Source organism: Notolepis coatsorum (genome assembly GCF_963971535.1).
Source record: "Notolepis coatsorum genome assembly, chromosome: 17".
In the NCBI taxonomy this organism is placed as follows: domain Eukaryota; kingdom Metazoa; phylum Chordata; class Actinopteri; order Aulopiformes; family Paralepididae; genus Notolepis; species Notolepis coatsorum.
In genome coordinates, this window is record NC_140181.1 from 51,501,480 (window position 1) to 51,529,017 (window position 27,538).

A 27,538-nucleotide genomic window follows, 5' to 3' on the forward strand; every position below is an offset into this window, starting at 1 on the left:
GTTTCGGAGTTGGTTAAGGTTAGGCATTGTTTCGGAGTTGGTTATGGTTAGAAAGGTTAAGTTTAGGCGCTGTTAAGGAGCTGGTTAAGGTTAGAGTTTGTCTTAGAGAATGGCAATATTCTTTCGGAGTTGGTTATGCCTTATGGTTAAGGTTAGGCATGGTTACGGTTAAGGTTAAGGTTAGGCATAGTTTCGGAGTTGCTTAAGGTTAAAGGGTTAAGTTTAGGCGCTGTTAAGGAGCTGGTTAAGGTTAGAGTTTGTCTTAGAGAATGGCAATATTCTTGCGGAGTTGGTTATGCCTTATGGTTAAGGTTAGGCATGGTTAAGGTTAAGGTTAAGGTTAGGCATAGTTTCGGAGTTGCTTAAGGTTAAAGGGTTAAGTTTAGGCGCTGTTAAGGAGCTGGTTAAGGTTAGAGTTTGTCTTAGAGAATGGCAATAGACAGCCTATTTCCGCATTGCAGCGCGAGGCAATAGACAGCCTATTTCCGCGCGACAGCTCTCAGCAGCCTCGTTGCGCGTCCTGAGGCTGCCGCGGGGCGTGGCCGCGCCTGTCACGTGCCTGTCGGGGCCAATCAGGCCTACCCAGGAAGTAACTTACAGTTGCGGAACAGTAACAGGCGGAAGGGAGGCCCACAAGCTGCCGCGGTCCCCCCCCTCCCTTTCTCTCTCTCTGTCTCCGTCTCTCTCTCTCTCTCCCTCCCTCCGGAGTGTGCAGAGGTGTCGGGTTTCGCTCTCTCTCTCTCTCTCTCTCTCTCTCTCTCTCTCTCTCTCTCTCTCTCTCTCTCTCTCTCTCTCTCTCCCACCCCCCCCCCTCTCTCTCTCTCTCTCTCTCGCTCTCTCTCTCTCTCTCTCTCTCTCTCTATCTCTCTTTGTCTACCAGTCGCTGTGTGGGCTGACTGTCACTCAAAGTGCTTATGGGCGGAGCCAGGCCATAACAGCCTAAAATCTTGAGGCAGAAAAATGCTGGTTTTGAGTACTTGATTAGAAATATAAAACAATGATTATTTTTGGAATAAACCTTACAGATGTGTTACATAGACTCACAGGAATTGTGTAAAGTTGCCCAAATAGTGCTAGGAATAGCAGTACATAGCCCCTTTAATAAATAAACAAAAACGAAAAATCTACTTATTTCAACGAACATTTCAAACTAAATAACAGATTATGCACATAAAACGCTGAAAACAACCGAAGCAACAATAGTATTTTAATGAGGCTATTATTATTATCATTATTATTTTGCAACAAGTTAGCCCTCTCATAAATAGCACATATAAATGAATAACTAACTTGAACTAACTTAATAGGATTGAAGTGATATTTGGCTTAAAAAATCAGTCACCTGGCAAAAAAAAAAAAAAAAAAAAAGCCTGACGATGTGCATTGGGCCGCGGCTCTCTGACGCCTTATTTTCTGGGTCCTGGCCTGAAAAGTTTGGGAACCCCTGATCTAGCCTACAGTAGCAGTTGGCCAAAAACACCTCTTCCGGGGTGTTAACCATGGCTAGTGGTCCGTATCCACTTCCATTCCATTTGTGCTAAACTAGGCTAGCTTAGAGTTTTATGTGAAATTATCACAGGTCCTCACAACAAAATGATAGGATTCAGGTAAAAAAATCTGCAAAATGCCTCTTTAAATATCAGTCTCTTTGACCTAATCATTATTAGGATTTTGTTCCACAATTGCAATCAGAATAATTAGATGAATAATTAATGAATTAGGCTATCTAGTTACTTTTTCACCTCCTTTTCCTTTGACTTTTGCTAAGCTGAGGTCGTCGGTGCTGGACCTGCGTGGTCCGTTCTGCCTGCTCAACGCCCTCAGAGCCGTGGCTCCTGGATGTACACACACTCTGCTGCTGGCCTTCACACCCACGCAAGGAAAGAAGGTTGGTCGGTAGTATGCACCAAACAGCAGTGACTCAGCTAGCTTTATTTTCTGGTTGGCTCTTTTCACAGCAGACCTTTTGACTTGTCATAGATTGATAACCATAGATACAGAATAATGAATAGATTGTACATTATTCTGTATATATGCTTACAGCTGTGCTTACCCTACCCATCTATGACAAGTCAAAATGTCTGCCGAGAAAAGGGCCTATCGTGAGTGCAATTCAGTTGTTTCAGTGTCAAAGAATTATTGCTCAGTTCTTCAAGAGAGTTACATATACAATGCACATGCAAACACACACACACACACACACACATCCCCACAGAAAGGGATCAGGACAGACAATGGATGCACCGGACTATCGAGGCTCGCTCTGTGGGGGAGGAGCTCTTGCAAAGCAATCGCAAGAAGATCTGCTCGCCTCAAAACCTATACTGTCCCGTAAACATGTGTAATTACATATAAACGAGTAATCGCGATCGCCGATGGGATTCATTCATTCATTCATCATTGGAATTATTCTTTTTGGATTACCTTCTGGCTAAGGTAAGGACTCCCTATGTCTATTTTACCGAACCTCTAACATGTTTCTGTAACGATCACAGTTTCTTACTTTGCCGGACATAAACCAAGCGTTTTGTAATGATCGCATTTTCGGAGTAAGACCCCCCCTTGATAATTTTGTGAAGGCACATGTGTACATGGTATATACCTTTGATTTGGGAGTATTTGGGGTTTCAGGGAATCAACCAGAACGATTCGGGCTTATTGCACATAACGCGTTTTATCTCGCGATCTATGGAAAAAGACTGGATTATCTTGGAAATGCACAATGTTTAGCGCGTAATAAACTACAAACTACAGTGTGTAGAAACAAACTCTTTTTTCCATGTTGGACTACAAGTAGTGTCTGTCAAATGAGCCACACCATTGTCTCCACAGCTATAATACAGAACACACACACAGCTCTGCAAACATCGTGAAACACCGCAGAAAGGACCATTTTAATCTGGCCTGAAGCGGCAGAGATACGGAAAGCGTATGGCGATGAATGAGTTAAGAGTCACTTCACCGGAAACACAATGCTGATTTATTTTGCACATAATCTCACACATATCTCGAGGCTCTAAACTGTTTTGCACACATTCATTTAGTTTCAAGTTTTCAAGATTCAAGATTTGTATTTGTCATATGTACAGTTATACTGTACAATGAAAATCTTGCCAAATAATGCTAGTCCCCCCTTCACACAGAATCACAAAATATAGACTTAAACTAGAATTAAAGTTATTAAGAAAAAGTTTAATCCTAAAATAAAGAATCTTAAAAAAGATAAATAAAGTAGAAAAATGTGCCTTCCTGTCCTGGGCAGTGCAGTTTCCATACCGGACTGTGATGGAACTGTTAAGGACGCTCTCGACCGTACATCTGTAGAAGTTGCTGCAAATTTTGGATGCCTTAGGAAGTACAGTCGCTGCTGGGATTTCTTTATGTTCTGTTGTGCGTTGTGAGACCAGGTGATGTCCTAGCTGATGTTGGTTCCGAGGAATTATAAAGGTTTTCACCCTGTCTGCGTTCAGGAAGAGATTGTTGTCCTGAAACCAGGCCACACGTTCCACCACCTCTCTTCTGTAAACCGCCTCAGCCCCACCGGTGATCAGTCCAATGACTGTCGTATTATCCCTGAACTTGATAATAGTGTTGTAGTCGAGTCACTAAATCTCATGTCCGAGTCAAGTCTCGAGTCCCCAGTGTTCGAGTCCGAGTCCAAGTCTGAGTCACCAAAGAAGAGTCAGAGTCGAGTCCCCATTAGGGCCTACCCTTAGTCCGAGTCTGAGTCTAAGTCATCAAGGTTGGAATTTGATATAAAATCTGTGTAAGCATTGCAAAGTGCACGATTTGGGGCGTCTCTTTAGGCATCTTAAGTACTAAACATGAGGGTATCGACATGAATCCGCATGTAGGTGGAACACACGTGTCTGCCCTTGCATGAAATTAAATAATGTTATTATTAATATAGCCATCAATATCTTATGCCAAATGATTAGGGCATATTACAATAACTTTTTTAAATAAATAACTGTATTTATCAATTAACAAGTCCGAGTCCTCGTCTGCACCTTCCGAGTCCGAATGCAGTCAATGCTCGAGTCCAAGTCCAAATTAGAGTCATCAGTGCTCAAGTCCAAGTCGAGTCATGAGTCTATGGACGTAGCATGCAGCCCTGGGGGGTCTGATGTGCAGTTGCCAACTCTGACTAACTGGGGTCTATTACAGAGAGCAGGTGTTAGACCAAAAGTGAGGAGCTTTGCAGAGAGTTTGTGTGGGATGACGTGTTAAATGCTGAGCTGTAGTCGATGAAGAGTAATCTTACACAAGTGTCCTTGTGAGTGAGGGTGGTGTGGATGACGGTGTTGACTGCATTGTCAGTGGACCGGTTCTGACGGTACGCAAACTGCAAAGGTGTCTGGGATGGTCTTCTTGATGTGGGTCATTGTTACGATTAGTACGCTTCTTTGGCATGATGAACCCAGATGGCAGAGTATTGATGAGACCGGAGACAGAACGTGACGATGAACAGTTTACTACACAACAAGGTACATACACGACTAACACACACAGGTAACATTTAACAATGATCGCGCCCAGCAGGGCAGGACAGACAAGACTATATACACAAACTAATTGACAAGACACTGATAGACACAGAGGGTAATTTACAAACAAGACACAGGTGTGGTAGACAGAAACAATAGAACACAGAGTACACTGGGAAAACAATAACAAATAACCAACCAGACTAAAACATAATTACAAACCACAGACAGGGGAACACAAGACTAACAAAGTGGAGACAACAGACAATAAACACAACAAACACAACTGACAATAAATAACAATGAGTTGGTGTGTGAGCTGATGCCAGATCTGCATCAGCCCACCGGGTGGCAATGCTGATTGAGGGTTATTGTTGATGGGAGGTTGTGAATATGAATGTCTGAGTCCTGGTCCCACAGGACCAGGACCGGAGGAAGTGTTACAGTACCCCGCCCTAGAAGGTCGACTCCCAGGCGACCCAACAGGCCCCCCGGGAACGGGGAGGGTGGGGGGGACGGAAGCTGCATCGGCAAAAAGAGGAGGGGGGAGGATGGGGGTTCGAGGGACGGGGCCTGCGGGAACAGGAACGGGGGGAGGGGGCTGACGAGGAGGGCTGGAGCAGGGAAGGATGGGGGGAAGAGGCGACGGCTCAGGAGCGCGACCTGGGGCTGGTCTCCACGGTGGCGAGACCCCCCGCCGAACCCCGAACCGGAGGCTCCCTGGCGACAGGACGCGGTGCAGGACCCCCAACCGGGGTCCCTCCGGCAGTGGAATCCGACGTCGTCCTCCAGGTCTGCCATGGTGGTGGCTCGTCTTCTGGAACCTCCCAGGGCGGAGGAGACCTCGACCAGGCCGGCGAGGAAGACCTGCGGTCCTGGGAACCCCTTCCCCTGGGGCTGTGGCGTCGGGATCCGCGCCCCGTCCCCGACGCTCCCCTGCGGACCAGGCGACTCCCCACCCAGGGATCCAGCACCGGGGTGGCCGCGGCGCAAGCACCCGATGTCATCGGCGCCGCTGGCCCAGCCACTGCGTCCCATGGTGCCAGACCCAGAGCGGTCGCCTGGTCGGCACGCAGGACGGAAGCGCCCAGGATCCCGAGCGCGAAGCTGGCTCCGTCTCTCCTCTCTGCCGGGTTCAAGTTCGGCGCGATCATTCTGTTACGATTAGTACGCTTCTTTGGCATGATGAACCCAGATGGCAGAGTATTGATGAGACCGGAGACAGAACGTGACGATGAACAGTTTACTACACAACAAGGTACATACACGACTAACACACACAGGTAACATTTAACAATGATCGCGCCCAGCAGGGCAGGACAGACAAGACTATATACACAAACTAATTGACAAGACACTGATAGACACAGAGGGTAATTTACAAACAAGACACAGGTGTGGTAGACAGAAACAATAGAACACAGAGTACACTGGGAAAACAATAACAAATAACCAACCAGACTAAAACATAATTACAAACCACAGACAGGGGAACACAAGACTAACAAAGTGGAGACAACAGACAATAAACACAACAAACACAACTGACAATAAATAACAATGAGTTGGTGTGTGAGCTGATGCCAGATCTGCATCAGCCCACCGGGTGGCAATGCTGATTGAGGGTTATTGTTGATGGGAGGTTGTGAATATGAATGTCTGAGTCCTGGTCCCACAGGACCAGGACCGGAGGAAGTGTTACAGGTCAAGATATCCTCTCAAAACACTTCATCACTATTGGGGTGAGTGCAATTCAGGCAGGTCACAGTGTTTTTCTTTGGAAGGGGCATGATGTTGGTGGACTTGAAGCAGGTGGGCACAAAAGCTTGTGCTAGTGACAGGTTGTAAATTTCAGCAAACACTGATGAACAGACCCTGAGGGCACGCCCGGAGATGGTCTCTAGACCGGCTGTCTTCCATGGGTTTGCTCTCCTCAGAACCGTACGCACCTCTGCTGTTGGTTGTGGGCCCCCCTGCTCCTCTGCTGGTAGTCTGTGATGTGTGACTCCTTCTTGTAGTCCTCAGCGTTGCCTAAGGCAAATGCAGTGGAGCGGGCATGTAGCATGAGCCGAACTTCAGTTAATCCAGGGTTTTTAGTTTTTAGTAGGGTTTTAGTAGTTTAGCAGTTATTGAGAGTTAATGAGTTATTTTATTCATCTACATCATTTCATTGAGGTATAATTAACACAACATATGGATTCAGTGTCCTCTGATGACATCATTCAAATAAATCAGCGTTATTTTTCAGTGAAGTGATCCTTTAACCATTCATAGTATTCTATTGCAGACATCTTGGTTGCAATTGAATGATCATTAAATGTCAACCATGACCAATGGGTGTGATATTGTCATATGTGAAAACACGTCATGAGAATACTAGAAATAATCAAATCAAATCAAATGTATTTATTTTGTATAGCCCGAGATCACATGGAATTGCCCCCATGGGCTTTACAAGTCAAGAAGAAACATCACAATAGATCCAGAACAAAAACCACCATAAAATCCATATATGCAACACTCCCAGGGGCGAATTCACAAAGAATGGATTGTGCCCGCTAATAGCACCCTTAACTGCGCTATTTGCACTGTCTTAAGGACCTATTCACTAAAGATATTGCGCAAATTATATACTAGCACAAACACGCCCATACGGTGTGCAATTTGCTCCTGATATCTGGCTCCATCTTCCACCAACTATGAGATCTATCATCCTATATGTGAAAAAGACAGGCACTCAAACTCAAAATGTCTGCCACGTTACACACTTAGGGCTAGATCCACAAAGAATGGATTGCACGGTGCTAATTGCACCCTTACTTACAATTCATTATGAATTGAAAATGGGGGACCCTGATGTAAACAAGACGAAAGTCTTTCTCTGGTCTGCATCCCCTTAACAATTGTGTGTATTGAGCCGTACTGTATTGTACCCATTCTGCAATCTGTTAATAAAATTACATTGTTTACATCAGGGTCCCCCATTTTCAATTCATAATGAATTGTAAGTAAGGGTGCAATTAGCACCGTGCAATCCATTCTTTGTGGATCTAGTGCTATAGATAAAATTTGTATGCAGACCATTTTTTTTTATTAAAAAAAGAATATACACAGAGCTTTTAGAAAGGTGCAGAATAAAAGTATTGCTTACCCCCAAAAAAAATATTGACTTATGAATTTATCATAAAAGATTTTGGTAGGTCCAAAATTAATGTGGTTATTTACATGTTGCATGGCTCTCCCTACTTCCCATTTCCCCATGTGGAATGTATCTGATTGGATAAATGTGCTGCTAGTTGAGAGGTCTGGGTTTGGTCTGACATGCTGATGCTGTAATGGGATATCTAGTGGATGAATGTTATCTATAGCACCTTTAAGCTATCTGACTTTAGTATTGTGATAATTCTCCAATAGCGATGCTCAGTACTACAGTATTTTAGCCTTGCATCAGCCCAAAGTGTGATACCACTATCAGCGCATCCCTAACATCCACACACACACACACACACGCACGCACGCACGCACGCACGCACGCACGCACGCACGCACGCACGCACGCACACACACACACACACACACACACACACACACACACACACACACACACACACACACACACACACACACACACACACACACACACACACACACACATATTACACACACACACATACACACACACACAAACAGCTACCTACACTACAGTATGTGTGACCTGACACCTCTCTCCCTCAGTACCGTGAAACTCTGGAGGTGCACTGCCAGACTATGACAGTCGAGCTCACTCTGTGTGGGGAGGGAGTTGGGCTAGTCGTCTCCTGCTCCCCCGAGGAAGACATCCTCAGCTTCGGCTACGTGCTGGAAAAGGAGACAAGCTCACAGCTCCTCAAGGTGGGTTACCTGTCTGTGTAGATGAGGATGGGAGGAACACCAAGGGGTTCAAGTCAAGTCAAGTGTTCCTTTATCAATCCCCTTGGGAAAATTCATAATTTAGCATAGCAGGTAGTAATATAGGCAAGGTAGATTGTTTAGTAGCAGAGTGCATAATAGTAAAAGACGTCGTTTTTGTTTTTTGGTTTTTTAAGACAAATCTTTTACAGAATGATGTAGTGGGATTACCACATTATGTGGATTATGGTTTTCACCCTAAAATCAGACATTGCACATTTGATTTGATTTTTGATTTGAAATCTTTATTTCGAACATGCAAATGAATACAAACAAACAAATAACTAAACAAAAGCAAAACACAACTCAATCTACATGTTCGAAAAGGAGTAGGGAGAAGTATACACTTATTTAATCCTACCCCTTTTCCACTACTCAAATGAGTGTACTATTTTAAAACGTAAAAAAAACTATATATATATATTATATATATATATATATATATATATATATATGCAAAACAAAAAAAACGATATATGTAAAACATGAAAGAAATCAAATAAAAATGTAAACACCCGTGAATATCAAGTCCCTTCCTCATCCCTGTACCTCGTGAACATAATTTCCTTATACATCAGTTTGAATTGTCTCATGTTTGGACATTGCTTTAGCACCACATTTAGACTGTTCCACAGTTTCACTCCACATATTGAGATGCAGTGTCTTCTCATGGTAGTGCGTACATTTATTTATACATTCATAGAAGACAAATGTATTTATTTTCACACAGTTCATACATCATGAATTCATAGATATCACCATGTCATTAGATTGATTGAATATACCAGTATATTGATATACAATGGGGAATTCCACCCATTTTAAGAATTCACAAATATTCTTACTGTGTCCCTGAACAGTTTTTCACAAAAAGTATTTGTGAACGTGCACCACTCTCTCCTAAAGTTAGAAATCAGAGCAAGAACCCTTTGTTGTGGAAATGTGCTTATAAATACACTCAGTGTGATGTAAAACTGTTGAAATAAAGATTGTCTGAGAGAACAGACTTTTGGTAGGTTTATTCTGCGTGCAACAGAGTCCCAGGTTCAAAACAGAGTACAAAGCATCTGATGAAGTGAGCAAAGAATTAAGGGTGTGCAAGGCCTTTTAAACCTTATGACAAGCCACGCATGATGGGGGGCTGTTACTAAACAGAGTAGGGATGATGATTAACTGGACATCGCTGATCTAGGTCTGTTTGACAGGCGATGGCAGTGCTGTGGATGGGGCGCGCCTGCAATGTCACTTGGGAAAGGACAGAATTAGCAAAACTAGGGAATGGAAATTTGCCACATGGTGCTTGAGTCAAAGATAGAAGATTGATATAAAATGTACCTTCAATCGGTGATGTCACTGAGATGTAACATCTGGGGCTGTTCCATAGACAATGAATGGGGCTCTGACTTTATGAGGCCATAATAGTCTAGATGGAAATAGGGGTCCACGCGCACCCCCCGAAGTGTTTTATGCCACCTGATTTTTTCTTAATCCTTAAAATGTCTACTTTCAGAATCTGCCAGGTGCCAAGCTGAAATAATGTCTGAAAGGCTCCATTTTTAACCCTTTATTACACCTAACCCAAAACCGAAACATTAAAATTGTATGTAGCAAGAGGCATAACCTTTGAAGTAAACAACATACAGAGACAAATTAATACATTTTTCCATACAATTCTGACCGTAGGGATTCAATGGAATGGTTATTTTTGACATTTAACAACATTCTGACTGTATTTCTGGACAAAAACAGCAAAGAAATGCAAAAAATGTGTGTCTGACCAACTACTCTTTTATTTTTCAAACGCATAGAGTGAATATTTGTTGACAATCAGTTTTTTTTTCAATCCTCCAAGGTTTTGCCTGACTTATATCAGCATGTGACTTTTAGACATTTTAGATCACTGTTACTCGCAATTCAAGGGTGGATACAAGGCTCATTCTGCTAGTGGCTTTGGGAAGTCTGATCATGCGGCCATATTTCTTTCTCCAAAGTACAAACAAAGAATCAAGAGCACAGGGCCCCGTTCCTCGTACCTGGATAACTGAGTTAGCCGGATAACTTTAACTGGATAACTGAGTTAGCCGGACTTTCCGGTTCCCCGTACCTGGATTTTCCAAATCACCATGACAACAGATCCAAAAGTTTGAGCCTGGTCGAAAGCAGAGTTTAAGTTCAAGTTAGCCTGAACCATCGCCACGCCCCCGCAAAGAAGTGACAGCCCGTTTCCTGAAATTATTCCCACAGTCTACGATCTGCATTATACCATTCTGAATTACGTTTTTGTGCTCCATTCTTCCAGAGGGGGCTTTTGAAATGTAAAATAGACCCAAAATGCTGATACTAAATTCACTTTGTCCTAAATAATGCACGTTATATATACCGTGGCGCTCGCTCGTGCGATGTACACATTATGTGGTTATTTTAATTGTAACTGGGATTAAGATGTCTGATGAGATGCGCTGTTTGACGGATTTGAGAAATTGAATGAGCCGTTGACGTCACATTAATGAATGAGGATAAAGAGATAAAACTTCATTCAAAACAAAGAATATTCTAAACACGGGTCTCTCGTTCATTAATGTATAAACAATGAATTTATCCCATCTGGCACAGTGGCTCAGCGGTAGTGCTCAATCCTGGCAACCTGGCGACTGGGGTTCCAAACCCCGTCTTTCCAATATACATTTTTGGAATATAATATTAATGATTATACGCAAAGGTAGCATAGTTTTAAGTTAAAATATTATAAATCTACATGCATTGAGGATGTCATTCTTTATATAGCTCTCAACGTGCACCAAATTGAATTATTCCTATATTGCAAAAAGAAGGAGACGACTGGGTCTCGAACCCCGGTCGTCTGCGTGAAAGTCAAAAGAACAACCCGTTAGACCACAGAGAAGATAAGTAAAAGATCGACCATACATCAATCAATGGGTAAGGGAGCCGTATCGTTATTCTGTATAACAGTTTTACTAATTATTTTCGCTAGCAAGATCTCATTTGATTATTCAATCCAGCAGGCAAGTTTAAAGAAATATAATCTGATTGATTGAGGTAATGAGGGACTTGAAATTAGCCTATAGATAACGCATTTAACTTGTCGGCGAGGCGATTGAGCCGTACTGCAATATGTTAATAAAGTTCTAAATCAATTAATCAATCAATGCCGCTAGAGAATCAGATTCTCTGCTATCGATACGTGCTGGCTTTTCAACTGAAGCGGCCGCGCGCATTTAGCCTGGGTCGCAAGTCTGGCTTGAGTTAACGAGACTGAATCCACCTTCAATTGCAAAAAAAAACAAAAAAAATATGTAATAATTTTTTTTTTTTTTTTTTGGCAGTATTTATATATTTGTATATACTGTAACTGTATAACTGTAACACTGTATATTATAAGTTTATCCTGCTCAAAGCACGTCACCATTTTAATATTGTGTGTATTGAGCCGTACTGTATTGTAGCCATTCTCCAATCTGTTAAATAAAGTTTTCATTCATTCATTACACTACTGTATGTACACAATCATACGTGTAAAACCGAGTAGATTTTCGAGTGATGACAGACTGTCACAGACTGATTGAATGAGAGGTGAAACAACTAATTGTATTCACCTCCTGTCTCCCGCCCTTCCCACACACCACGAACCACTGAGCTACTGTGATACAGTGCTTGCGCAGTCAGTCGATTTGAGCTAGTAGTCAGACTTTGCTAGCACAGAATGTCTCACTCGCAGAAAAGAAAAATATCAGATTTATTTTCGAAACGTCCCGCCGGTCCCAGTGACAGTCCCACTAAATCTGATAAACATCAGAGAGAGACAGAGACGACAGGTTCAGCCTCAGCATCAGGTATTGAAGAGTTAACTGAGTCTGTTCCCCTATACCCCCCCTCGGGCGCCAGGGGCTTCCACTGAGGGGTGATGCAAATAGGGATGGGGTGTTATGGCAGCTCATGATGGAAAGAGTGCGCACCGAGTCTGATCCCGAGTTGAAGAATTGGCTCCAAAAGAGAGACAACTGGATGTCCAACAACATCCAAAACGAAATCTTACAGCTGCTTGCCCATGATATTCAGCGACAAATTAGAGGCAAAGCATCCAAAAGCCCAATCTTTGGCTTGAGCGCTGACGGAACCACTGATGTCAATCACTGGAAAAGAACAATTCTCGTGTAATATACAGTTAGCCGATGACAACTTGGAAGCTCAGAACTTCTTTTGGGGTTTTTACAATGCCCGGCCCAGACACAACAGCCGAGACGCTGTTTTTGTGTATAAAATACTTTTACGCCTTGACCTGCCCATGGAGAGGCTGATAGGATACTGTTTTGACGGGGCCAGCAACATGTCTGGGGGGTACAGGCTAGACCAGGGGTTCCCAAACTTTTCAGGCCGCGACCCAAAAAAAACGGTGTCAGAGAGCCGCGACCCCCACTGTTATAGGAGGTTAAAAAATTTATTTTAAATGGAAATGTTTGGTTGAAACATGCAAACGTTCAAACGCACACACACTAATAAGCATTGGAGGCTTTTAACCAGGGCCGGACTGGGGAAATCATTCAGGCCAGGAAATATAGCCCCAGTCAGGCCACTTTTTAAGCAGGGGGTCTGGGGGTCCCCCACCAGGAATTTCTTTGTTACAAAGACTTAATTTCCTGCATTCTGGTGCAGGCATTTTTTTTATTTGTACCCTTTAAATGCCAGTGTTTGTGATGGCATCACAACTTATTGTTAAAAAACAGGCTAGCATATGTATGATTAGCAACAACACAGATTTTTATGGATTTTCAGTGTTTTGTAATTGATAAATACAATATTTTATTCAACTTCAGCCCTGATCATAACACCACATATTCATTTTATAATTCTAACCATTTAAATGCCAGTGTGTGTGATGGCATATATTTGCAATATATCAAATGCAAAGTACATTTTTCTGGGGGGGATTATTACAGGCTAGCATGTGTCAATGATTAGCAGTTTTTCGTAAGGATCCCGCCTCCACCAATCACATGCGGCTCCCTTTGTGTGTGTGTGAGAGCAAGAGAGAGAGAGAGAGAGATAGTTCTCCAACTTGTGTGAGTTGCAGTGATCTCCTGGTTGTTCCCCACCTAGGTTATCTAACTATTGCACTGGTGCAAATAGAAACACTGGCCTGGCCTGCTTCTAAGTTCAGTGGCCTGACCAAAAAAAAAAAAAAAAAATTTTTTTTTTTTTTTTTTTTTTTTTTTTCATCTGGCGACCCCCCCAGCACAGCACCCCCTGCCGTTTTATAGTTCCCGCGTGCCTGCTTCGAGGAACAGGAAAATCCCGGCTTCAAACATCGGGTTAACTGAAGCTGGATAATGACATCTTGATCGACTTAGTTGAACCAGGTACAAGAAACAGGGCCCTGTAGTCTCGCGAGGAAAACAAAAATAAACCACGTGAACTTTGGAAATTACTCAATAATCAACTAGGCTGCAGTAAAAAACATAAAACCAGGTTCTCAAACATAAACATAAAGACGGACAACACGCTCATCACAGACAAACTGGATGTAGCCAATTACTTAAACACTTTCTTCACAAACATAGCCACAACACTGGTAAACAAACTACCCTCCCACTCAGGGCAGTATGGGGTAGAACACATAGTAGCATACTACAAGAACCTAGGCGTCCACAAAGACGATTTCAAACTGGTAATGGTAACTACAGATGAGGTACTCAATAAACTGAGCGCCCTCCAACCGAACAAGGCCACTGGCCATGACAACATCCCCTCCAAATTCCTCAGAGACTCAGCAGCCGCCATCACCCCAGTCATCACACACATAATAAACCTCTCCATAAAACAGGGACATGTCCCCAAGGACTTCAAAATAGCGAGAGTAACACCCCTGCACAAAAAGGGCAGCAAATTAGACCCAGGCAACTACCGCCCTGTTTCTATCCTTACATCCATCTCGAAAGTCATGGAAAAAATAGTATACGAACAGGTCGAAAAGTACCTTACGGATAAAAATCTAATCTACAAATTCCAATCTGGCTTCAGAACATCCCACTCCACTGACACATGCCTTCTCTATTTGAACGACCACATCAAACAATAGGTGGACGCGGGCAAATACTGCGGCATGGTCATGCTAGACCTACAAAAGGCCTTCGACACTGTCAATCACTCCATTCTGATTGACAAGCTAAAAGCAATTGGTTTTGATAGTTTATCAGTGAGCTGGATACAATCCTACCTGGAGGGGAGAGAACAGATGGTGGAGGTAAACGGTACCCTATCCCCCCCCCCTCACAGTGAACTGTGGTGTTCCACAAGGAAGCATACTAGGACCACTACTGTTCCTAATTTATGCAAATGACATGTCGTCAGCTTGTGACTGCAACTTGTTCCTGTTTGCGGACGACTCAGCCCTGCTGGTCTCTGACAAGAACAAGTTACAGGTTGAAAAAACCCTCAGCTCGGAACTAGGCAAAATCTGCATATGGCTTGCCGACAACAAACTATCATTACACATGGGCAAAACAGAGTCCATTCTCTTCGGTTCAAATAACAAACTCAGCAAAACCGACGGCTTCTCAGTTACAGTGGGTGACAATATTGTCACAAGGAAAGATGAAATTACCTACCTGGGTTCCATCCTAGAGGCTAATCTTTCCTGTGACAAAATGGCATCCAATGTAATAAAAAAAGTCAATCAACGAACTCGATTCTTGTACCGGATCTCCTCCCTGGTAAACAAGAATACCCTGAAGACTCTGGCAGGAGCACTCATTCAAGGGTACTACGACTATGCTTGCACCTCATGGTACCAAAGCACCTCAAAGGCACTAAAAACCAAATTACAAACATCTCAAAACAAACTAGTCAGACTACTGCTTGACCTGACTCCTAGAACCCACCTCACCCCTGCACACTTTGCCAACCTAGGATGGCTTAGAGTAGACGACAAAGTACAGCAACTTGCAATGGGCCTGGTCTACAAGATACACTACACGACCAAGGTACCCATGTACATGTCAAAATACTTCCCAAAGGTCAGTGAATACCACGATCACAACACCAGAGGGAGCTCCACAAATCATGTAAAACCCAGATTCGACTCAAACAAGGGACTAAACACGTTTCGCAATTATGCCACAACAATGTGGAACGCCCTAACCAAAGCTGTAAAGGAATGTGAATCACTACCCACCTTCAAAAACACTCTCAAAGAACACCTACGGGAGACTGCAATTCAAAACTGGCCCCTACAAATGTCCTAACCCAGTTGTACAATAAAGACCAAGCATGGCTTTGTCAGTATTCCAATGTACAGCCCCACCCAACCCCACCCCACCTACCCAACCTCCTCCAATGTACAGTTTCTATGTCAAATGTATGTCAGTATTCCAATGTACAGTGTGTCCCCCCCCCCCACCTCCAATGTACAGCCCCACCCCACCTACCCAACCTCCCCCAATGCACAGTTTCTATGTCAAATGTATATACACTCTTTTTCTGGATTTTTTTAGTATCACAAACAGTACTGTATTTGAAATCTGGTATGTCATAAATGTATAGATGTAGCAGTACTGTCTATCTGTATGTCGTGTGTGTCATATGATGAATTGAAAATGGGGGACCCTGATGGAAACAAGACGAAAGTCTTTCTCAGGTCTGCATCCTCTTAACAATTATATGTATTGAGCTGTACTGTACTGTACCCATTCTGCAATCTGTTAATAAACTTTTCAATCAATCAATCAATCAGGTGCAGAAATGGGATGTGGAGTCGGGGGGGACGCTCCAGGCTGCGTTTGAGTGCACAGACTGGAGCGTGTTCCGCGACACAGATAACATTAATGTCTACACGGAGACAGTGCTGGACTATGTTCGTACTTTGGTGGAAGAAACAATCCCCACTACCACAATTAGAGTTTACCCAAATCAAAAACCCTGGGTAGACAAATCCGGCTGTGAAGCTCTGAAAGCGTGCACCAAAGCATACAACGACGGCCTGGTGGCAGGCAACATGAATGACCACAAGGTGGCGCGATACAACGTAAGGAGGACAGTGACAGAGGCCAAACGGCGCTACAGGGATAAAATTGAACTCCAGTTTGAACAGGCTGACTCCAGAGCTATGTGGCAGGGGCTCAAAACGATGACAGACTACAAATGCACCTCCCTCAAACTGAACAGTGACATCTCCTTAGCAAATGACCTCAATACCTTCTATGCGAGGTTTGATGCTGGTAATAACAACACCAGCCCACAAGCCACGGCAATGGGGGGGGGGTGGGGTCTGCTGCTGATGGAGACTCAGTGTTCAGGGTAACAGAGCATGAGGTGAGGCGGACCTTTAAAAAAGTGAATATCAGGAAGGCAGCAGGACCGGACGGCATCCCCGGCCGCGTCCTAAAAGTCTGTGCCGACCAACTGGCCCCGGTTTTCACTGACATATTTAACCTGTCCTTAGAACAGGCTGTCATCCCCACCTGCCTGAAGAAGTCCACTATTATCCCTGTACCCAAAAAATCCAAGCCTGCTTGCCTCAACGACTACCGCCCTGTAGCTCTCACCTCCATAGCCATGAAGTGCTTTGAGAAGCTAGTAAAGGGCTACATCTGCTCCTCCCTCCCCATCAACATGGACCCCCTGCAATTTGCATACCGCCCCAACAGGTCCACGGAGGACGCCATAGCCCATGTGCTGAACACAGCAGCATCACACCTGGACAAGAGGAAGGGGAACTATGTGAGAATGCTATTCATCGACTACAGCTCGGCATTCAATACCATAGTCCCCTCCAAACTCATAGCCAAGCTCAGGGACCTGGGCTTGAACTATGACCTCTGCCAGTGGGTCTTGGACTTCCTGACGGGCAGACCCCAGGTGGTGAGAGCAGGCAACTGCACCTCCTCATCCATCACCCTCAACATAGGGGCCCCCCAGGGCTGTGTTCTGAGTCCCCTCATCTACTCCCTGTACACACACGACTGTGTGGCTCAGCGGAGTAGCAACACAATCATCAAATTGGCTGACGACACAGTGGTGGTGGGCCTGATCTCTGCCAACGACGAGAGGGCCTACCTGGAAGAGGTCAAGGTCCTGGCGGGATGGTGCCAGGAAAACAGCCTCTCCCTGAACGTCAGCAAAACAAAGGAGATGATTGTGGACTTCAGGAGGTCGGGGGTCAAGGACTACAGCCCCCTCAGCATCGACGGGGCACCGGTTGAGAGAGTCAACAGCTTTAAGTACCTCGGAGCCTACATATCCGAGGACTTGACATGGACCACACACATTGACAGTGTTGTGAAGAAGGCCTCTACTTCCTCAGGCGCCTAAGGAAGTTCCAAGTCAGTCAGAAGATCCTTAAGAACTTCTACTCATGTACAATAGAGAGCATCCTGACTGGCAACATCACCTCCTGGTTTGGGAATAGCAGTGCACAAGACCGAAGCAGACTACAAAGAGTGACACGTTCAGCCGAACGCACAATTGGAGGGGGGCTCCCCACCCTCCAGAACATTTACAACAAGCGGTGCAGGGGCAAGGCTAAGAGAATCATTAAAGACTCCAGTCACCCGAACAACTGCCTCTTTGAACTGCTGCGGTCAGGCAAGCAATACCGGAGTCTCAAGGCGAGCACAGAAAGACTCAGAAGAAGCTTCTATCCCCAGGCCATCAGGCTGCTCAACGAACAATGAACACTACACAACAACAACCATCAAACGCACATAGCACACACATCCACACGCACACACTCACTTTAAACAAACACACTGTAGCACCCACTCCCCACACTTTATAGCACACACTCACTTTAAACAAACACACTGTAGCACCCACTCCCCACACTTTATATTTATTGATGAAGGATTGCGCTACAACTCGTACACCTTACTGTAAATTGTACCTAAATTGTACCTCATCCCATTTCTGCTTTGCACTATATAGTATTGTACATTAGTACACTGCATAGTATTGTATATTATATGGTAACTCAGTTACGTCTATTCTGCATCGAACATTGTACATATGTCTATACTGAACACTGGGACCTCATTTTCTACTTCTAATTTACATGCTATACTATGTTATTTGATACTATCTTGTCTAGCACAGTCTCTGGAGCGTAACAGTAAGAAGCATTTTGTATGAAAGTATTCTGTACTTCTGTATGACAACTATTAAAGAACCTTGAAACTTTATTTTAAGATTATATTGGGTACCAAGCTGAAATAATGTCCCAAAGGCTAAGGTTTTAACCCTTTATAGCACCTAACCCAAAAATTGAAAAATTCAAATATAATGTAGGCATAACTTTTGAAGTAGACAACTTACAGTGCGAAATTAATAAATTTTCCCACACAATTTTGATCCTAGGAATTCAATGGGATGGTTATTGTTGACATTTGACAACAGTTTGACTGTATTTCTGGACAAAAACAGCAAGAAATGGCCAAAAATGTGTGTATGACCACACATGTTCACAATCAGTATGTATGTTCACAATCAGTTTTTCTCTAATCCTTTAAATGAAATGAAATTATTAAATAAAAATCTTGTTGGGTTTATTTTTAACTCTTTATTGCACCAAAATCAAACATGAAAGATTATGTAAAGTGTGATATAATTACAATTTGAACAATGAATACATTTACCTTTTCATGTCACTACCAACTTGTTGACCTAAACTACTCATCATCCTCATCGTCACTGAAGAGATCTTCTAATTCAAGTTCTTCCATCTCCAGCTCTTCATCCTCATGCTCGTACTCTCCATCCACTTTACCCACAGACAAGTTATTGTTGGCGTAATCGGTCACCTTGTCAAGAGCTGCGTGCTCTTCTGACTTTGCTCTCTGAGCCAGTACCTCAACAAGAGAAGGAGGGAGGATGGGTCCAATTGCCCAACCCGGTTCCAACACCTCCTCTTCTCCTGTCTTCTCCCAGCCCATGCCTGATCATGTCGTTTTGGTCTCTCGATTATTGCCTTGTCTGCTCTCTTATAGAAGGGCGACTCTGTAGTTGGCTCGGTGGACATGTGGAATGAGACAGACCTTTGGGGGAGGCAGGCGTTACAGGTCTACTTTTGACTTAGAGTCCAGGGCCCTCATTTATCAACGTGGCGTACGCACAGATATGTGCGTAACCCGTGCGTACGATCATTTCTAAGCAAAGTGTGGGATTTATCAATTTGAACTTGTGCTTGACTTTGTGCGTATATTTAAGCACAGGTCGGACCATGCGTAGCTGGCGCCGGTGGTAGAATATTTTTACAACGCGGAAATAAGCACTGACTGCGCTCCGCGTAACTCAACTTGTTATTATTTTGTGCATATATTGCAGAAATACGGGAACGTTTTGATTATATTCAAAAGGCTTTGCCATTGTTAAACGTAATAAGTGGAACCCCGAAGCTGTAAGCAGAATACAAGTCATATGAACACCCACGATATAGTGTTCTTCCCCCTTCCTATAAGAAAGAATAAAAAACGCATTGCAACGAGAACAGACTGAGGTTATTTGTTGAGTGTATGTGTATACAAAACCCTTGCAATAAATGTGTCTTAAATGAATGAAAAGCATACATGCTCTGGACACAGAGCATATATTGTGTGGGTGATATCATGACTTGTATTCTGCTTACAGAATTTAATTTATTTAGTTTAACAATGTCAAAGCCTAAATCAAAACGTTCCCGTATTTCTGCAATCTATGCGCAAAATAATAACGAGTTGAGTTCTAACAAAGAACGTATTACATGCTGGTAGGCTGATAGAGTAAACTATGATATGAATATGAATATGATATGATATAAAGGTATACTGGTCCGTCCGCGAGGATATCGAGGACTCGAGTAGGATAGCCATTAAATGCAATTTGAGAATATAGGCTAAAGCGACGGCCTATAGCCTATACATATTATTTAATGTTTTCATAAGCGTAAAGATACAACAGCTAGATTAATGATCAAGTTAGTTTACTGTATGCAGGCTTCGCAGGGCTGTGTGTTATAATATATGCGCAAGTTACTGTTGCATAATGTAGGCTATGGGCTGGCTGCTATTATATGTAATTCATATAGGCTACCTAATACCAACAACAAAATAGATTGTATCATATGCCTCTACACACATTATATTATACACATCATATTATATCTTGGTTCGGCAGCGCCTCTGTGAACAATCTCTCAGAGTTTGCTCCATCAATAAACAAATCCAGTAATGTGAACGGGATTCCACTCGGTCAATGTACAGATAATCTGCGATGCGCATTTTGGCTGATAATGTGCCGGTGGCCGGAGTCTCATTCAGGCCTAATTGTATTTAATTCAATTGTAATGTTATTACTGGGGTATCTAAAACATCACTTAAATGCAGATCAGGGTTATCCACTGAAGCCATAATGACTCTGACCAGAACCACAGGCTCATGACGAGAGCACATAATAGACATTGTAGAGCGCAGAGTTGGCCTGCTGAAATTGATTTAATTTCAGTCATTACAGTGCTTAATGTCGGGTCAGCTTGTCATTTATTTCTGTCAATGTGCTGGTTCTGTAGCAGGACTGGGTCAGTCAACATCCTTGGCTCCCGGCGCACCAAAGATAGTCTGCACACTCCCTCCTCCTCAGCGGAGTTGTCTGTGAACTTGGCAACTTCATTGGATTTATTTATTCTCTAAAAATATCTATAATCATAAGAGTAAATATTGTTTAAAATAAAACGCTAAATACTATTATTCTGTGTGCCAAATAAGATTGTTCACAACGGGAAATGCTGTATACGTTCAATTTGTTGGTTGGACCTCGGTGATCAATCTCGCTCTCAGTGAAGTCTCTCAGAGTTCGCTCGGGTTAGTCCACTTTTCCACATTTCATGGGGGTGTTCCATTACCGTATATGGTTAATCGGGGCGGTTCTGGTATGCAAATACTTAAAACAGTGCACGAGCTCCAGCGTAGGATCAAAGTCATATTTATCAAGACAGGTGTGCGTAGGACCTGTGTACGCATGTGTGATAAATCCAGTTTTTTTTTTCGTGCACACATTCTAAATTCTGTGCTTACATATGAAAATAGAATACTTTCTAAGAAAAATTGATAAATGAGGGCCCAGGACTTTGTCAGCGCCGACCATCTTTCTCATCATTTTCACCCATACTGTGTCAACTGATGTCATCCGTGCTTGGCCATACAGTACATCATGCATGTGAAGCTCTCCATCTCCTCTTGAAGCTCATCAGTGACCATCCAGTCTGCACCAAGCTGCCTGAAAGTTTTGTGGAGTTTAGGAGTCTTCTCCAGCTTCTTCAGGGGATTCACCTTGCCTTTGCCTTTAAAAGCGCTGGTACAGTCCTCCCCAGTAAAGACGTAGAATCCCAGCAGTGTGCTACAGTAGTCAGGGCCCAGTGATTTCGACAGTTCTGTCACATTTATCAGTGTGCGATGTTTTCCAGAGCTCCTAAACTACACAAAGCTTTCAGGCAACTGACTGTGTTCTTGGATTTAATGATAAATCCTGGTGTCTGTCATGTTATGATGATGGATACTCTGCCTGGCACAATGACAGAAGAACAGACATACCTGCCCCCCCCCCCCCCCCATGGCTCCACCAGAGTAGCAGTGTATCTAGACTGTCCTGCTGGCACTCTGTCCTTCTACACACCTTCCACTGCACTTTCACTGAGCTCCTCTACCCTGGGTTTGGGGTTCATGATGAAGGCTACTCTGTAACCCTGTGTCAGATAGAGTAGCTTCCTGTGTCAGATAGAGTAGCTTCCTGTGTCAGATATAGTGGCTTCCTGTGTCAGATAGAGTAGCTTCCTGTGTCAAATAGAATAGCTTCCTGTGTCAGATAGAGTAGGTAGAGTAGCTTCCTGTGTCAGAGTAGGTAGAGTAGCTTCCTGTGTCAGATAGAATAGGTAGAGTAGCTTCCTGTGTCAGATAGAGTAGGTAGAGTAGCTTCCTGTGTAAGATAGACTAGCTTCCTGTGTCAGAGTAGCTTCCTGTGTCAGATAGAGTAGGTAGAGTAGCTTCCTGTGTCAGATAGAGTAGGTAGAGTAGCTTCCTGTGTCAGATAGAGTAGCTTCCTGTGTCAGATAGAGTAGGTAGAGTAGCTTCCTGTGTCAGATAGAGTAGGTAGAGTAGCTTCCTGTGTCAGATAGAGTAGCTTCCTGTGTCAGATAGAGTAGGTAGAGTAGCTTCCTGTGTCAGATAGAGTAGGTAGAGTAGCTTCCTGTGTCAGATAGAGTAGGTAGAGTACCTTCCTGTGTCAGATAGAGTAGGTAGAGTAGCTTCCTGTGTCAGATAGAGTAGGTAGAGTAGCTTCCTGTGTCAGATAGAGTAGCTTCCTGTGTCAGATAGAGTAGGTAGAGTAGCTTCCTGTGTCAGATAGAGTAGGTAGAGTAGCTTCCTGTGTCAGATAGAGTAGCTTCCTGTGTCAGATAGAGTAGGTAAAGTAGCTTCCTGTGTCAGATAGAGTAGGTAGAGTAGCTTCCTGTGTCAGATAGAGTAGGTAGAGTAGCTTCTTGTGTCAGATAGAGTAGGTAGAGTACCTTCCTGTGTCAGATAGAGTAGTCAAAAGTAGACCTGTAACGCCTGCCTCCCCCAAAGGTCTGTCTCATTCCACATGTCCAGCGAGCCAACTACAGAGTTGCCCTTCTATAAGAGAGCAGACAAGGCAATAATCGAGAGCCCAAAACCACATGATCCAGGCATGGGCTGGGAGAAGACAGGAGAAGAGGAGGTGTTGGAACCGGGCTGGGCAATTGGACCCATCCTCCCTCCTTCTCTTGTTGAGGTACTGGCTCAGAGAGCAGAGTCATAAGAGCATGCAGCTCTTGACAAGGTGACCGATTACGCCAACAATAACTTGTCTGTGGGTAAAGTGGATGGAGAGTACGAGCATGAGGATGAAGAGCTGGAGATGGAAGAACTTGAATTAGAAGATCTCTTCAGTGACGATGAGGATGATGAGTAGTTTAGGTCAGCAAGTTGGTAGTGTGGGATATTGTGGATATCCTGAAGAACGTGCTCAGTCAACCAAGATCCAGTTAATAAGGTTTATTAGCCAGACAACACAATCATCAAATTTGCTGATGACACAGTAGTGGTGGGCCTGATCTCTGCAAACGACGAGAGGGCCTACCTGGAAGAGGTCAAGGTCCTGGTGGGATGGTGCCAGGAGAACAGCCTCTCCCTGAACGTCAGCAAAACAAAGGAGATGATTGTGGACTTTAGGAGGTCGGGGGTCAGGGACTACAGCCCCCTCAGCATCGACGGGGCACCGGTAGAGAGTGTGAACAGTTTTAAGTACCTCGGGCCCACATATCCGAGGACTTGACATAGACCACACACATTGACAGTGTTGTGAAGAAGGCACGACAACGCCTCTACTTCCTCAGGCGCCTAAGGAAGTTCCAAGTCAGTCAGAAGATCCTTAAGAACTTCTACTCATGTACAATAGAGAGCATCCTGACTGGCAACATCACCTCCTGGTTTGGGAATAGCACTGCACAAGACCGAAGCAGACTACAGAGAGTGACACGTTCAGCCGAACGCACAATTGGAGGGGGGCTTCCCACCCTCCAGAACATTTACAACAAGCGGTGCAGGGGTAGGGCTAAGAGAATCATCAAGGACTCCAGCCACCCAAATAACTGCCTCTTTGAACTGCTGCGGTCAGGCAAGCGATACCGGAGTCTCATGGCGAGCACAGAAAGACTCAGAAGAAGCTTCTATCCCCAGGCCAGCAGGCTGCTCAACGAATAATAAACACTATGCAACAACCATCAAATGCACACAGCACACACATCCACACGCACACACTCACTTTAAACAAACAACACACTGCAGCACCCACTCTCCACACTTTAGATCACCTAAACACACTTTATATTTATTGGTAAAGGATTTGCACTACAACTCGTACACCTTACTGTAAATTGTACCTAAATTGTACCTCATCCCATTTCTGCTTTGCACTATATAGTATTGTATATTAGTACATTGCATAGTATATTGTATATTGTATGGTAACTCAGTTACTTCTATTCTGCATCGAACATTGTACATATGTCTATACTGAACACTGTGACTTCTATTTTTACTTCTATTTTACATGTTATACTATTTTATTTCATACTTATCTTGTCTAGCACAGTCTCTGGAGCGTAACAGTAAGAAGCATTTTGTATAAAAGTATTCTGTACTTCTGTATGACAACTATTAAAGAAACTTGAAACTTGAAACTTGACAGATAGAAATATATACATAGTATTTAGAGAGAATGGCTGAGGCTCTCGCCCATGGTGATCAGCTGAAATTGCCCAGGTAGAGAAGAATTAATGCTGTCGGGAGGAGCCCTATATAGTGAAAAGGGGGAGGAGGGGGTCCCATTTGATAGGTCAAATGGGTGGGGGGGGGGGGAACACAGGACAAAGGGGAGGGGAATGTCTTTACATGAGAGTTGGGGAATCAATATATTATTCCACAGTAGTGACATGAAAAGGTAAATGTATTCATTTTCAAGTTGTAATTATATCACACTTTACATAATCTTTCATGTTTTATTTTGGTGCAATAAAGAGTTAAAAATAAACCCAACAAGATTTTATTTAATAATTTCATTTAATTTAAAGGATTAGAGAAAAACTGATTGTGAACACATTTTTGTCCAGAAATACAGTCAAACTGTTGTCAAATGTCAACAATAACCATCCCATTGAATTCCTAGGATCAAAATTGTGTGGGGAAATGTATTAATTTCGCTCTGTAAGTTGTCTACTTCAAAAGGTATGCCTCTTCTACATTATATTTTCATTTGTTGATTTTTGGGTTAGGTGCTATAAAGGGTTAAAACTAGCCTTTGAGACATTATTTCAGTTTGGTACCCAATATAATCTCAAAATAAACACTTGGAGGATTGAAAAAAAACGTCAAATGTAAAAAAATAAATAAAAAACATCCCATTGAATTCCTAGGGTTAGAATTGTATGGAAAAATGTATTCATTTGTCTCTGTATTTTGTTTGCTTCAAAGGTTATGCCTCTTGCTACATCAAATTTTAATGTTTCGGTTTTGGGTTAGGTGCAATAAAGGGTTAAAATGGAGCCTTTCGGACATTATTTCAGCTTGGCAGATTCTGGCAGATTCTGAAAGTAGACACTTTAAGGATTAAGAAAAATCAGGTGCCATAAAAAAATCTGGGGGGTGCGCGTGGACCCCTATTTCCATCTAGACTATAATGTGTGTACTGTATGAGCTCTTACACCCAAATGATTATTATATTCTAGCAGTACTAGAAGGTCTGAACCAGAAATCAAAACCCATTTGAGTGTAAGTACTCACATTTCTCATCTGATTTTGGTTCAACACTTCACTGATAGGTTGACACTGAAAGGTTTGCCATAAGTAGTTTTGAATTTAGTGAAACTACAGTACCACCCAACTACTGCAATGTGGTTAGATTAGTAGTTGTAGTCCATGTGGTTGACTAATTCCCAACACTGGTTATAGTGGAGAGTAGCAGCAACATGTGATCCAAAGACATGACAGGTCTTGCTCGAAAAAGAGATCTTTGATCTCAAGTGACTACCTGGTAAAATAAAGGTTAAATAATTAGAACAGAGGAGAGCATCCATCCATTATTTTACAGTCAAACCCAATTTCACACTGACAATGGAAAGAAGACTAAACTAAATGTTTTAAATGATTATTTATCAGTTTCAAGTATGAAAACAGTAAAACAGTTTTAAAAGTGTTACACAGCAGTGTGATAGCCCATAGAATGACAGCATAATGGATTGAATCAATCATTGAGTAAGAGATTGAGTCGCTGTCATCCGACCATCTCTACCTATTAGCAGCAACATGTTCCCAGTGGCTCCTCTCCTCCCTGCTCCTCTACACTAGTCTATTACTGAACACTCACAAAATACTTCCCAAAGGTCAGTGAATACCACGATCACAACACCAGAGGGAGCTCCACAAATCATGTTAAACCCAGATTCGGCTCAAACAAGGGACTAAACACGTTTAGCAATTATGCCACATCAATGTGGAACGCCCTACCCAAAGCTGTAAAGGAATGTGAATCAATACCCACTTTCAAAACTACTCTCAAAGAACACCTACGGGAGACTGCAATTCGAAACTGGCCCCTGTAAATGTCCTAACCCAACCCCAGTACAGTAAATGACCAAGTATGGTTTTGTCAATATTCCAATGTACAGTTTTGCTTGTACAGTTGTACAGTGTCCCCCACCCACCCCCACCCATTCTGCAATCTGTTAATAAAGTTTTCAATCAATCAATCAATCAATCAACTCACTCACTTCCACAGCTGCAACCATACTGTCTGCCACACTGTTAATACTGCAAAACATTCATTGTATTCTGGCGAATAAAATATTTCTGATTGTGTTTGTAAGTGAATAAAGTAATCTTTTCCCCCATGGATCTGCTGTCGTCCCAGTTGAAGAACAGCTCCTCTCTGGCGGTGGGTTTCAGGGTTCTACTGGACAGCGTGGATCTGACCCTCCTGAGCAGCCGTCACCCAGAGAGACACACAAAGCCTTCTGTGGGTAAGGTACTGGGTAAAGCTGCTTCTCAGTGCTTCTGGTTCTGCAAGTTCATTCATTCAACCTTTATTTATATCCTCAGAGATTATTGAGGGTGGACCCTCATTTTCAAGAATGCTGAGATTACAATAGGCAGAAATCAATTAAAAAAAATAATAATAATAATATAAAAAAAAAAATCAGACAATAAGACACAAATATTAGCATTGGTTAAAATAATTACATTAAAAACCATTAAGATGCAAAAGCACATTTTTAAAATGTCCCAGTGTCACCAGTGAGCAGTGATGCCACAGATTACTTGTAAAAGTAATCTGATTACTGATTACTGATTACTCCTTTAAAAAGTAATCTAAGTTACTTTACTGATTACTTGATTATCAGAGTAACTTAGTTACTTTGAAAGTAACTAGGTTACGAAGTCGTCGTCGTTCCCCCAACAGTTTTTTTTTTAAACACTTTATTGAAAGTGCATAAATTGTTTTTAACTTAGGGCGGCTAGGTGGTGTAGTGGGCAAGGCACTCGCCACCAGTG

The 27,538-nt window shown here is 43.1% G+C and overlaps 1 protein-coding gene across 1 annotated transcript in view; it reads left to right on the top strand.

Annotated features, from left to right (window-relative positions):
- The window catches only part of cfap74 (cilia and flagella associated protein 74), a gene marked incomplete at both ends in the record, with an annotated part of 422,090 nt that overhangs the window by 333,915 nt on the left and 60,637 nt on the right, over window positions 1-27,538 (top strand). Inside the window, 3 exons of the mRNA XM_084333450.1 lie at window positions 1,769-1,888; window positions 8,223-8,378; window positions 26,898-27,006. Of these exons, the coding sequence (XP_084189576.1) occupies window positions 1,769-1,888; window positions 8,223-8,378; window positions 26,898-27,006 (385 nt within the window). The remainder of the gene's footprint in view (window positions 1-1,768; window positions 1,889-8,222; window positions 8,379-26,897; window positions 27,007-27,538) is intronic.